The following is a 14497-nucleotide window of genomic DNA, read 5'->3' as shown; positions in this document are numbered from 1 at the left end:
GACCTCTGAAACACATTTCCCAGACCGGAGAATTCTGAGGTCTAATCTAATTCACCATGGCTAACAAATTGTATTAGCAGTCACCATACATTTAATACCTCCTTTGGAATATATTTTAATAAGATGGTTTGAAAATTGCCTGCATGTATATAGTACAAATAGCCTCATATGCAATAAGTGTGCATCCCTGTGGTTTAGGCCTGGTTGTGCACCAAATGTGCACAACCAGGTAATAGTAAGAACACAGAAGACGTATGAGCAAATCATTTCTGGGTCTGTGTGGGTATAAAGGCAGTAGACCCACAGATGGTGAGAAGCTTCAGGATAAATCTCCTGTTGTCATATATATATATATATATATATATATATATATATATATATATATATATATATATATATATATATATATGACACTCCTGCATTTATCTAAGAGAGAATGCTCTTAAATGGGAAGGCTTTGAATGGAAGGGGAGGTAATAGCAGCATCATCTTGAAGATTCTGTGCTAGACGCACATGTAAAGTCAAAGACATTCACTGAACATATACTTAGTTCTTCATCTCCATGGGAACAGCTGTTCTGTGCGTCAGGTTCTGTGGAGAAGGAAGTGAACCCTGGTTGCAGCTTCAGCCCTGGGTTACCGTGGAAACAATTTACAGAGCTCTTTTTCTGCCAATAAGGAAACACTACTGGCCCACTAATGGCCAAGGCTTAAATAGGGCCCCACCCCCTCTCACTGGGGAGAGATATAGCCGTTTTAATATAGATACTTGTGCATTCTTTATTAAAGACATGCATTAATCATCCCACGTGTAGGGCCCCTGGGAATATGCAAGATTCTGTCTGACTTTCATAGATCCTGTCAATTATTTAAAATAACCTACCACTGCAGAGACAAGATTGGTTCACATCTCACATATGGAGCCCTGTATCACTGTACAATCCAATCTTAGCAACAACTGTGTGAACCAATGTGGCATCCAAGGAACATATTCACAAAATTCTTTTTTTTATTCTCAAATTTTACCAAAATGAATGCAAGAGCTCAATGTGGAAAACAATTGTTATTCATTTCACAGATTCCATCTAAACCACTGCCAATCTATTAATAAATGGCAATTGTCCCCTTTCCAAAGACTGGGGTAAAGTGATCTTGGACATGTTTCTGATATCAATTCAAAACTGAATGATTTCTGATAAAAAAAACAGCAAAGATCCAGATTATTCATTACTTATTTCTTATATATTTTCCTTACGTGTACTTTATTCCTGCAAACGACAAATGCTATTTTTAAATTAGCTTAGTCAATACAATACAGTCCAGAGGGACTTGCATGGCTTACATATTATTCATTTATACAACAGGCTGAAAAATAAAGCTATTCTGGTACTTAGCTCAATACCTCTCCAAGGCTTCAAACTTGTTACATTTTTCTTAAAACTCAATTCTGCAACATCTCCTGAACCTTATTTTATGTCAGTTTAGGAATGGCTGTGGTGTATGGGTCTGAAAATATTATGCTCCCCCCCCTCCCCCCCTGCAAGGAAATGAACCATCTCAACATCTTATCCTCTGCCATCAAGGGAGGGTTTGTAGGATACTTTCTTTTGCAATAATTTAGTAGTTACAGGGTAAAAACTATCGCCTCACAGCAAGAAGTTCCTGGGTTAGAATCTGGGGCCTGAGCCCTTCTGTGTGAAACTTGCATGTTCTCTGCTTGTCCATGTGGGTCTCCCCCACAGTCCAAAGACATGCAGATAGGCTAAATGGACTCCACGTTTCCCATAGGTATGTGTGTATGAGTGAATGGTGTGTGTACCCTGAAATAGATCGGCAACTTGTCCAGGGTGTATTCCTGCCTCTTGCCCAATGCACAATAGATAGGCTTCAGCACCCCTTGCGACCCTGACCTTGATAAGCGGGTATAGATGATGAATGGATAGTAGTCAAATGCTTTGAGTTCCAAATGGTGCTGTCTTTTATATGCATTTGCATTGTGTTTTTAAAAATTTCTTTCAACTGATACCGATTTTTTTCCAAACAATTTCCCAAATCTAAAAATACCCTGCATCGCCCAGAGAGAAATTCTGAAATGAAAAATGAGATCAATGTGACAAATCATGCTTTGGGCATGTACAGCTGCCATAGGTAATGACTCACTTATATTGATTGATGACGTAACTGCTGATAGCAGCAGCAGAATTAATTTTGAAGTGAACAGAAGCATCTTATCCGGGGATATGTCATTTTTACATGGTGAAACCAAAGAGTATAAATGTCCTTAAATAAAATCTGCACTTTAACTACACATGAATTGTTTGATTACAAATCTAAAATTGTGGAGTACAGAGCCAAACCAAGATTAAAAAATATATTTGTCCCAAACATTATGGAACTCACTGTGCATTTTGAAAATCCACAGACAGCATGATTCACAAAAAAGTCGATATCCTTATCGTAGCAAAGGTCCAGCGAACATAATCCATTGCAGTTTTTAGTCTCAAAAACATACCCTGAAAATATTATGACCCGAAAAAAAGTTCTTGAGATTATGCCTAAGAAGGTTGTTGTTTTAGAACAGAAATTTATTTTTCAATGCCTAAGTCTAAACAGAAGGCTTTGGAGGCATTTGCAGGCCTTGGAAATTATCACTTGTGGGAGTGAATATATTTGAGGACAGTAATAACAGCTTTGACTCCACAGCAGAAGACATTTCAATGAAGGGCTTGATCTCATTTTATATCAGTGAACGTCTATGCACATTCTCAAAATATTTTTATTATTATTCAGTATGCTTATACATAGTAGGCCTGACTTAATAATACATGTGGCACGTGAAATTGTGTGATGTGTTTGACGTGTTGATGGAGATGGGGTATTTGACAAAAACTTAAATCACTGGATTAGTAAACTAGATAGCTAATATAGTTATTTTAAACAATCTTCCGACCTCCTGCTGCCAGAGGTGAGAGCAAGGAGAGGGAGGTGGAGTGGGGGAGGGGAGGGGGGGGGGGGGGGGGGGGTAGCGAGAGGTGGATGGTGACAAGAAATGGGAAAGCAAGCTAATTTCAGTACAGTACACTTCCTCAATGAGAATACGGCATGCGATATGTAGTATTTCACACTTCCAAAGACCCATAATATAATTTGGTTACCAAGTGTCATTTTGGAGCCTCCAAATTTTGGAAACCTGCCTAAACATAGCTTATTAAAAAAAACCAATGCAGAATGCTAATTTATGTGGCATTGTCATAAAATATGAACCAACATTTGTCCAGCATTGTGGCTGTGGCTCCATTTTGTTCTAAATCCCCCAAGAACACCCACAAGCAGCTGTATCCATTAAAACATTTCAGTCAGATGATTAAAAAAAATAAAAAAAACTTTCATGTCCACTGTGTTAATTTGTTTCAGTAATATTTGGAGGAATTCTTTCTTGGGAAAACAAACTTCCAAGGGTTACCTTTCAGATGAGACCAGGATTCTGCCTGTAATCAAGAATAGTAACCATTTTATTTTGGGTATGTCATTGTCATGCTTGTGTCAAAAAAGGGGGTGCTACAGAAGAGGTTCAACTTCAAGTATAGAGATAAACACAACCATACAGTAAATAAATATATAGTGTTCGGTCAATCTATCCACACCGCCCGGATGTGTGTAGTAGAATGCACTAAAGACAGCAAGGGTAGAAAGAGCATTCAAGATCTTGTCCTCCTTTCGATGCAACACACTGTTTGAGGCAAAATACCAGCTCTCGTGCAAGACTGATTCAGCACTTGGCTTGCCAGACAGCACCGGCAACGATGGAAGGATTATATCGACAAGAACATAAACATACACAAAAATCCGCACTCCCATCGTTGACCACAAGTAAGGCGGAGTACAACGGCGTATCACAAACATTATTTCCAGCGATTTATCTTCGCATAAAGCGGTCTGGTTAAATACTTCCTTTAAAAGCCGTGCATACCGTCTGAAGACCAAGACAAAGGGATTTCCAGTCACTTTGAAACAATCGCACGATGTGTGCCGAGGACAGAAGGTTGCCGAGATGCGTCGCAAACCCTGCCATAGCCTGCTAACAAACACGCGACGCAGAGGAATAGCCGGGATAATCACACCAGTGAAAGGAACGCACCTGTGTAGGCTGGTTCGTGACTGAGTTGCGCGGAATTTTGCTCAAGTGTTAAATACTAAATCAACTTCTACATTAAGTGGACGACGATTCTTCTAAATATGTGCAATACAACAAAAAAAAGATTAAATACGTGAAATTGTTAGCTATTTATACAGTCATCCATATGAACGGGGTGATGCTGGTGGAAAACCGCAATTGATGCGCCAAACCAGTGCATTGCCGAGGTATTCTTTTGTTATTTTCTGGAGCAAGTGAGGTTGACAATGCGAATTGATCAGTTGTCTACATCGTATCATTTACATCAGTCAGGTTTCATTATTTGGTATGGAAAAATATGGATTTGTTGATAGGGCTGTATTAAGTGCGCGTTCAGGAGATGTTAAATGATTATATGACACAGCGAGAAATGTGCAGCGACGTGACTGGTCGTATGTCAACGTTGTAAACTTCAGTATGAAGATCGCAGCGATGTTTTAGTGTACTAAATGTGTTGTACCCTATGGTGTTCTGCTCTTTTTGACTGAATAGTTGTTTGTATAAGTGATTACATATTCGGCAAATATAGCCGACATAAAACAGTCGTGACACTTTTCTGCATTCTGTTTTCCTCATCGCCTATATATTTTTTTGGAACGCTTACCGTTTGCAACAGTAATTGTGTACGCCTCTGACATCGGTTTTAAAGAGTCTCTTACGTATCTGCCTGGATTCCTGCGTTTTTTCCCGTTTAAATATATATATATATATAATAACATTTTAGCGACAAAATCGGTCTTACTTTTTACTATAAAAATTGTGTGTATGTTTTGGTAATATACGTAATGTAAATACAACTGGATACAACGTCTTACAGATTTTCTTCAGTAATTTCGTAGCTATATTTTTGATAGGTAATTCGCTATTTATTTTGGGGATGTGCAGGAGAATAAGCATGCTGCCAATAATCAAAATGTGGCAGTGCCTGACCACGGAAACTTGAGAGGAACTGATCTTACTCAAGGCACCGCTAGGCCTTGCGTTTTACACTCTGATATCGGGTTTCCCTATGATAGAACCCCCCGATGGTGGTGTCTCGGCGGTGGGAGAGGCTCGGATCCCGCAGGCCTTTCCTCTCCCTCCCGTTGTGGCTGCAGTCTAGAATGTTGCGGCAGGTTTTGCGTGAAGGGCTGAGGACGTCTTTCTACAAACTCGGCCACTTTGTAGCCAACCACCCGGTGTTCTTCTTATCTGCTCCGGTGCTCGTCTCCATCCTGCTGGGAGCCAGTTTCAGCCGCTATCGCGTCGAAGAAAACATGGAGCACCTATTGGCCCCCAAACACAGTCTGGCCAAAATAGAGGGCAAACTGGTGGACAGCTTGTTCCCTGTCAACAGATCCAAACACACTCTTTATTCAGATCTCCAGACTCCAGGGAGATACGGCAGGGTGATTGTCACCACAGGCCGGGGGAACGTATTGGACCAGCATCACGTCGATCAAATTCTGGAGGTACGAGGTATTTTAAGGCTGTATACAGCTATGTCTTTGATTTTCTTATTATACAATGTAATTAACCACTGTAAAAAATAACACAATTGAGAATATAGAAAAAGAAGCAACACGTATTTGAAATACCCTCATAAAATTGAACAAATAAGAATAAATCATTTTTTCCTCAGATTTCTCTATTAACTGCTCACTTATTGTCAATGTAGGCCTACGTAAAATTAACAGCTATTAATTAGCTACACTGAATTAGGAATATGATAAAATTTACAGTAACTTCCTGTCAGCAATTAGCTTATAAGTTGTTGTAATACACAGTATGTTTACTGTAATAACAATTACAGTACTGGAATTACTACTGTAGCTATTTCTGGGGCCTGTCCTTGCATGAATTGGGCAAGAGGCAGGAATACACTATGGACAGGTCACCAATCCATTGCAGGGCCCATGTACCATTCACTCAAACCTACAGGCAACCTTAAAGTCTCCAGTTAGCCTAACCTGCATGTTTTTGGACTGTGGAAACCCCGGGAGAAAAAACACACGAACTATGGGCAAAAGAAACTTCCACACGGGATTCAAACCTGGGACCTTCTGGCTTGATGTATTTCATTTGCATTTTAATTATGATAGGGTTGTGTCATGTATGGTATGGAAAATAATATGGACTTTGCACTTTTCAAATTGTCAGATGAAGTCTGTAAATTTGTACTTTACTTCAAAACAAAAGAAGTGTTACTCAGTATTGCAAACAATTGTATTAACTATGGCATTTCCAATTAAGGAAAGATAACTGGAGGGTGTATATGGCTTAAACCTGCTTGCAGCACTCCTTGGATCCTCCACTGGGGTCACTAGCACAATCACTAATGCAGCTTTTATTCAGATGCCTCCAGGATGGCAAGACCTTTACCCCTCTTGCTAACTGTGACATCCTTTTTCTTTTTTGTTGTTATGAAATTGGAAGTTTAAAAATGGGATCCGTTTTAAAAAAGTAATCTCTTTGTTCCATCCACAACAAAAGCAGAGTATAATGTCCCCAGGGTGAGGGGTTATGGTCAGAAAAGATTCTGGTTTGCCTGAAAAATGGAAACTCTGAGACTGGAAGCCCTGCACACCCAGGGGAAAGCGCATTTCTGTAGCCCTCCACAAAATACCTCAGTGCCAATACAGAATAGATGCTGACCTGTCTGGCTCAGTAACCTTCAAATCTCCTTTTTAAACCAGATTAGGCTATCAAGTGATAGCTTCATGTCTCCTGTCTTAGCAAAAGAGAACAAAACAATGGTGTGACCTTATGAGTAGGACCACCAGTTTGTCTCAGTTTTCTCACATTTTCTCACTTTCTTCTGCCAACAAACAAGCTTTTTTATTAAACCATGTTTCAAAAAATTATTTTGATTGTACCTCTTGGTTGTACTTCCCCTATGTTCATAAAGTAATTACCTCTAATTTAGCACAGACGAGTATTGACGGGGATGTTTGCAAGCAACAGTCGCATGTTAAATTAAGAGTGATTATTTGGGAGAGTGGACATGCAGTATTTTGAAACATATTAGTTTAGGTTTAGTAAATACATTAAAATGAGAGCAGTTACATAACTCAAACACATACATAACGGGTACTGTTGCTCTCATTACCTAAAAAAATGCTTTTCGTATTTTGTGCATTTGATGTGCCATCCATGTTCACTTTCCTTCCTTTCACCCTCCCTGTGTTAAGTCAGATACAGTTTTTTATATAAATGTCAGAATTAGCCACTCATTAGCCATTTCACTGTGCCCTTCGAGTGCCTACAGGGAGTCCTGGAGGATTGCACTAGTAACAATTAAAACACTAGCTGAAATCCCTGCAGGTTATGTGACTGAGACACACCAGGTGCCCCTACTCCTGAGGAAGAGGCTCGTTCAGTACGTACAGCTGCTTCTGTCCTGTAACTATCTTCATTTATTCATCCTCCAAGTGATGCAGCTTTGTAGATCAAAGTTCATCTGGATTTGATTCAAGAAAATTTGACGATCCAACCTCAGCTCTCCTGCAGTACTCTTCAGAGGGTGCCGCAAACAGAACAAAACTCTGGGAACAGAAGTTGCAGCACTTTTTAACCATGAAGACCGCCAACATGTTCTCAAATGAGTTAAGCCTTCAGATGCACATGGAAGGAAAAACAACCAGCTTCAATGCTGGTGCCAAAAAAGTCTACCAGGGCTTTATAATCCTGCCTACAACATCTTGTACTGGAGCTGTTGGAGGTTCCCCATCCTCAGCCACCAACAAAAAAACCATAACTCTTGGTTCAATTAATTACCGAGATCAAAGGCTACTGTATGTTCTCAAATAGGCTTTGAGCGAGGTCATCTTTCTAAAAATTCCATGTTTTTATGTGTATCATATGCTTAGCACTTTATGTAATTGTCTTGAATATTTGAATCCGAAAGACCATGGGACATTCAACAAGAAATCGGAGATATCTTTTTACAGACTGCCAAGAGCAAAGACCTTCAAAATCTTTACGCAATAATATTAAAATAGTCTGCTGTTGTTGGATGGCAAGGTAACCTAAAGAGCTCAGACATAAGAAACGGGTATCTTTTCTTTAGTTTGGTGATGCACCACTGCAGTCAGCCCAATGCTCAGGTGTGTGACCGTTTGATAAAGGTGTAGCTCTGTTTTGAGTACATTCCATTTCCAATTCAAATCTTTTCAGGAATTAAACTGACATTAAACCCATGAATGTTATTTGAATATTTTTTCAGTGAATTGATTGAAATTTCAATAATTTTCAGAATTTACTGAATCGAAATGGACTTCGACCTTGGAGTGTTGAGTCTATTGCTCACAGGCAGTCTGGGAAAAATGTTGTGTAGCTCCCCATTGCCTTGTCAGAGGCCATTGTCAACAGAGATAATGATTTTCCCACATATGAAGGTGGCTAGCTACGGGATGAGTCACCTTTCTGTTTTCCTCAGCATCCCAAAGAAGTGTAAAATGTGCATAATTAAGCCTTATTGCATAAGGTTCTTATTTTCACAGAGAGGGAAGATGAATTCATGAAGAAAGCAGAGGAATGGATATGAAAAGAGAGGATAGATTGACATGTTGAGAGGGAGAAAGAGAAGTATAGATTAGGTCTGCCTAATTTTTTATGCAGGTGCAAACAGGCTCAAGGTCCCTCTCTTTCCAGTCGATGTTTTGCATTTTGAGCACCAAAACATCTGAAGGAGAGACCTTGTCTTCTGCCCCTCCCTGCCTCACAAAGGGTAGCTCTTAGAAGAGGGGCTGGTTGATTTTAAAGCTCCTGTGTTCTGTGTTCCAGCTCCACAGTGCGGTCACTATGATGCAGGTGCACGTGCTGGGCTTCAACTACACGTTCGCCCACCTCTGCCTGCTGGACGACAACAGCAGCTGCATCGTGGACGACATCCTGCACGTGCTGGAGGAGCTACGGGCGGCGTGGGCCTCCAACCGCACCGCCCCGCCCCTGCGCTATCCCATCACCACGCTGCAGGACGGCCGCGAGGCGTACATCGGGCACCAGCTGGGCGGGGTGCAACAGGGGGGGCGCAAGAGCGTCCGCTCTGCCCGGGCGCTGCAGCTCACCTACCACCTGCAGGCGGCAAGCCCCCTGAACGACATGGTGGCCACGCGCTGGGAGGCGCAGTTCTGCCGCGCCCTGGAGCGCTATCAGGCTAGCCACCCCGAGATCACCCTGTACCCCTTCACCTCCTCCTCCCCACAGCGGGACTTTCAGAAGACCACCAAGGTGTCGGAGTGCCCTCTGCTGGTCAGCCTGTGCCTGTGCGTCTCGCTGGCCGTACTGTGTTGCTCCATGAGGGACTGCGTACGGACCAAGCCCTGGCTGGGGCTCCTGGCTCTGGTCAGCGTCGGCCTGGCTACCCTCACCTCTGCTGGCATTATCAACCTCGCCGGTGGCAAATACAACTCTACCTTCCTGGGAATCCCCTTCATCATGCTGGGTGAGACTCAGACTTCACTTTCTTACATCCATTTATCCATTCAGCCATTTTGTTGAACCTGCGTGTCATGCTACAGTAAGTGAGTATTTCATTCATTCACTCAGTCACCCATTTATCCCCTCAGGTTGAGTTTCCAGTGTGTGATTCATTAATTCATGAGCTCCATTTACACTGCATGCTTCATCTGTGAGCCAGGGACGGATCTAAAAAGTATTTATGCTGAAAGCCCCCCCCCCCCCACTACACACACATACATACACACATACCCACTCCACCTCTAGGGGCCCCCTAGATCTACTTGTGGCTAGAAAATCTTTCCCTGTTATGCCTTCTTAGCTCCACCCCTGCTGTGAGCAGCAGTAGTTGACTGCTCTGGCAGGGGGGATGAGAAGTGGTAGAAGGTCTGGGAAGAAGAAAGAGTTTATTAGAGGGCAATGTAATTTTTTAAAGATCTTGCAAAAATCCATCCTTCATAAAGGACATCTTAGAGCCAATATTAAAGTAATGGTCTTATATTAAAGTGATGGTCCGTGGGTATTTTTAAACCTCTTTTTGTCATTTATCCTTCAGGGAGAACCATCTTACAGTATTCATATAAATACATATTCCTGTTACAAGGGATATAGAAGATACACTGAAATCTTTGGAACCTTATTCTAATTACACAAAAGTGATGACCCAGGGGTACTCCCCCCCCCTGCCCCCCGCCCCCCCACTCAGCAATGCCCTGGATGTGGGTGAGGGTGAAGTGAGTGTGGGTGTTTTAGAGGTCAGTTGGGTTTCAAAGAGAGGATACATTCAGAGGGCTAGTGCTGGCAGGGCCTGGAAGGTTGTTATCCCTCCAGAGGGTCAGCTGACCTCATATCCCTGGCTGCAGGGATACAGAGCAGACATAGCTCAAGTAAGATGCTAATAAAAATGTGCTGTAGTAATTACAGTACAAGGACCATCCACCAGTACAATAGCACTTATCTCTACATGCCAGAAGCCATTCATTTAAGAATCAATTTCTCACAGGCGCATTCATCCGCGAATGGGCTTGCGTGCTAGTGTAGAATGCGTGGTGAATGGGGGCAGGGGAAGCTGGGGGGCAGTTCAAGCTGGGGGCAGGGGTGACTGGGGGAAAGGGAGGCTGGGGTAGGGGGGACTGGGGGAAGGGGAGGCTGGGGGCAGGGGGGACGGGGGGAAGGGGAGGCTGGGGTAGGGGGGACTGGGGGAAGGGGAGGCTGGGGGCAGGGGGGACGAGGGGAAGTGGAGGCTGGGGTTGGGGGGACTGGGGGAAGGGGAGGCTGCGGACAGTTCAAACTGGGGAAGGGGGAAGCTGGGGGCAGTTCAAGCTGGGGGCAGGGGGGACTAGGGGAAGGGGAGGCTGGGGGCAGGGACAAGCTCCTATTTTGCGCTCTTAATGCGTACATCCCAGGGCACTTGACAAAAAATGAAAATTAAAAAGGGGAGAATGATGCTGTTCTTACACTGTCCAACATCCCTGCTGCCTGTATGATTCCAGTTGTGCTCTAACATGATCCCACTGCAGCTCTGTAGTTTCCATTGCCTGAGTATGTGCAGTCGAGTGCTGCCATTGCCATAACATTTTCCTTGATTTGTTTGTTTGTTTATTTGTGTGTGGTGTGTGTGTGTAAATTGGTAAAATGAAAAAAATGTTCTCGTATTATATGTGAAATCTCAAGTGCAGAACTGCTGCAAGTGCAGAATCTCCACACAATATCAGAATATGCAAGAAATATTCTGATATTATGCTTCTTGAATATACTGTATATTCAAGATATATTCTGCTTCTTACCAGGTCATGGGCTGCTCGGGACTTTTGAGATGCTGTCATCATGGCGACGGACACGGGAGGACCAGCACGTGAAGGAGCGCGTGGCGGCAGTGTTCTCGGACTGCATGCTCCCGTTCACCGCCAGCACTGCCTTGTACCTGGTCACCTTCGGCATAGGCGCCAGCCCCTTCACCAACATCGAGGCTGTGCGCCTCTTCTGCCAGAACACTTGCATCTCTGTGCTCTTCAACTACCTCTACATCATCACCTTCTATGGCTCCAACCTGGTCTTCACCGGCTACATGGAGAACAACTACCAGCACAGCCTCTTCTGCAAGAAAGTGCCCAAACCCGAGCTGCTGCTCCAGAAGCCGGCCTGGTACCGATTCCTCATGTACACGCAGTTCAACGAAGAGGCATCTGAGCTGGGGGACCTGCGCACATACGAGAGTCACCTGCTGGTGGCCTTCATGAAGCGCTACTACTGCGGGTGGATCACCAACACCTACGTCAAGCCCTTTGTAGTCCTCTTCTACCTGGTCTATATCTCCTTCGCACTGATGGGCTACCTGCAGGTGAGCGAAGGCTCAGACCTCAGCGGAGTGGTCGCCACGGAGACCAGCACCATCACCTACACCAAGGCCCAGCAGAAGTACTTCAGCAGCTACAGCCCCGTCATCGGCTTCTACATCTACGAGTCCATCGAGTACTGGAACGCCAGCGTGCAGGAAGACCTGCTGGAGTACACCAAGGGCTTTGAGAGAATCTCATGGTTCGAGAGCTACCTGGGCTACCTGCGCAGCCTCAATGTGAGCACCAGCCTGCCCAAGCGCGACTTCACCGAGCGCCTCCGCTCCGGGTTCCTCAAGCAGCCGCAGTTCCTGCACTTCTCAGACGACATCATCTTCGGCCGCCTGGCGGACAGTGAGGTGGACGTGGTGGCCTCCCGCATGTTCCTGGTGGCCAAGACCACAGAGAACAAGCGCGAGGAGATGCACGTCCTGCTGGACACCCTGCGCAAGCTCTCGCTTACCTCCCGCATCAAGTTCATCATCTTCAACCCCTCCTTCGTCTACATGGACCGTTACGCCTCCTCGGTGGGCGCCCCGCTCAAGAACTCCTGCATCGCCGCCCTATTCCTCCTCTTCTTCTCCGCCTTCCTGGTGGCCGACTCGCTGGTCAACGTGTGGCTGACGGTGACCGCGGCCTCGGTGGAGTTTGGCGTCATCGGGTTCATGACCCTGTGGAGGGTGGAGCTGGACTGCGTCTCGGTGCTGTGCCTGATCCACAGCGTCAACTACGCCGTGGACTCGTGCGGCCCGCTGCTCTCCACCTTCGCTCTGGGGCGTGAGTGCACCCGCACGCGCTGGGTGAAGCTGGCGCTGGAGCGCCACGGCGTGCCCGTGCTGCAGAGCTGCCTGTGCCACGGCGCCGCCCTGCTGCCCCTGGCCGCCGTGCCCTCCAACCTCACTGGCACCCTGTTCCGGTGCCTCTTTCTCACCGCCTTCATCACCCTCTTCCACTGCCTGGCCATTCTGCCTGTACTCCTGACCTTCCTGCCGCCCTCCAAGAAGAAGCGGAAAGAGAAGAAAGGGGTGGAGAGCAGGGACGAGATCGAGTGCGTGGAGATGGTGGACAGCACACGAGTGGTTGACCAGATCACCACAGTCTGAGAGGTGCTTGCGGACTTCACGGACCAGGTCGCCAAAGTCTAACAGAGGCTTGCAGGGTTGGAGACCAGTCACAAGTAGAATGCATATTCTAGAAAAGGAAATGTGCATGGGGAAGTTATGATGAGAGAATGGGCTAGCCGCGTAAGCCAGGAAAGTCCTGTTGCTGCAGGTGCAAGAGCAGTGATGTTAGATTGACAGTTGTCACCAGTTATGAATAGTCTGGATGAGTGAAAGGTTATACTTCAATTGTCATGAGAAACAATTGTGAGAGAGAATGCAACATCTCCTTTACTCCCTTCAGTCTGATGAAAGGATGGTTGAGAGAATTTTGCTTCTGGGTCAAATAGACAGGCTATTACAAAGGGATATGCGGGTGATGGCATCAAACGGTTCTTCTCTGCAGGAATCAGAGATGACAAAGGTTATCTTGAGTGGAATGAGGATGTTTTCAGATTTATTTCACTGCCAGTTTTATCACCTCCCTCTGATGTAAGAATAGATTTTGTTTCTGGTAACTTCCCCAAATCTCCAATCTTTCCTTTATTTATGTTTCAGATGTGTGTCTCGTGCATGACTCATGTAACATTTCAAAACAGAGCAAGAAAATGACAATAGCCATTTTGCCAGCCTCCCACTCCCTTTGATTCTCACATACACGGCTTCTGTCAGTTCTCATCTCTCTATTCAATATGTTTCTATCCACTCACCCTTTCTGTCTTTCTCACTGCCGTCACACACATACAGGGCCACCGGGTAAAATTCCCAAGCCTACACGTTCGTACACATTGGGCCCCCCCCTCCTCTAGGGCTCAGGACAACGTACCTGGTTATACCCCCCTAAACAGTGGCCCTACACACACACACACACACACACTCACACACGCTATGGGTATTGTGACTATTTCCTTCCTACTCCCTGTAGGGGAGGGGGGGTTGGGCGGGAATCTAAAAGATGTGACTGAGAACGTATTAAATTACATATTTTATTAAATGAATGTAATGTGATTCTTATGCAGCATTGTGATTATCTTCTTTTTTTTTTTCTTTGGTAAGAGTCATATTTTTATGCATTGGTATATTGAATGACTGTTCACCTAATTCTTAGGAATATTTATTGATCAACATGGAATCTATGAAAGGTAACTGAATCAGTAAATTATTTTTCACTATCATGCAGTTTGGCAAGTACTGTCTCTATATTGAAAAGTAAACGGTCAGTATTCAGAAGAATTTCCTATCATATATTTCTTATGCTTTGATATCAGCATGTGATATTTCCCTTCTCCAATGTACAGTATGACCGATGAGCAGGCATGTGATCTATTACTTCTTGCAACTCATTTATTTCATATCTCCACATGATTCTTATAATTGTGCCAAAGCTGTCCTGCACTTAAACATTTTAATCGGAAATGCAAACACTGAAACCTTATACATAGATTAAT

At 44.4% G+C, this 14497-nt stretch overlaps 1 protein-coding gene across 1 annotated transcript; it reads left to right on the top strand.

Annotated features, from left to right (window-relative positions):
- The first annotated feature begins 3526 nt into the window (after positions 1-3526).
- On the top strand, positions 3527-14228 carry LOC118235454 (patched domain-containing protein 1-like). Its single transcript, XM_035432850.1, has 4 exons — positions 3527-4362; positions 5191-5625; positions 8939-9599; positions 11404-14228. The coding sequence occupies exons 2-4, from the start codon at positions 5200-5202 to the stop codon at positions 13050-13052; spliced, it is 2736 nt and encodes a 911-aa protein (XP_035288741.1). The 5' UTR covers positions 3527-4362; positions 5191-5199; the 3' UTR covers positions 13053-14228.
- The last annotated feature ends 269 nt before the right edge of the window (positions 14229-14497 follow it).

Source organism: Anguilla anguilla, chromosome 9 (genome assembly GCF_013347855.1).
Source record: "Anguilla anguilla isolate fAngAng1 chromosome 9, fAngAng1.pri, whole genome shotgun sequence".
Lineage (NCBI taxonomy): Eukaryota > Metazoa > Chordata > Actinopteri > Anguilliformes > Anguillidae > Anguilla > Anguilla anguilla.
Note: the sequence above shows the minus strand (reverse complement) of the source record. Positions and strands in the feature narration are given on the sequence as shown.

What these genes read in the sequence shown, in the direction of transcription:
- LOC118235454 (XM_035432850.1), top strand. Translation starts at nt 5,200, where the DNA reads ATGGTGGTGTCTCGGCGGTGGGAGAGGCTCGGATCCCGCAGGCCTTTC. An exon ending in ACGTCGATCAAATTCTGGAG is followed by an intron (nt 5,626 to 8,938) that starts GTACGAGGTATT and finishes TCTGTGTTCCAG; the next exon opens with CTCCACAGTGCGGTCACTAT. An exon ending in AATCCCCTTCATCATGCTGG is followed by an intron (nt 9,600 to 11,403) that starts GTGAGACTCAGA and finishes GCTTCTTACCAG; the next exon opens with GTCATGGGCTGCTCGGGACT.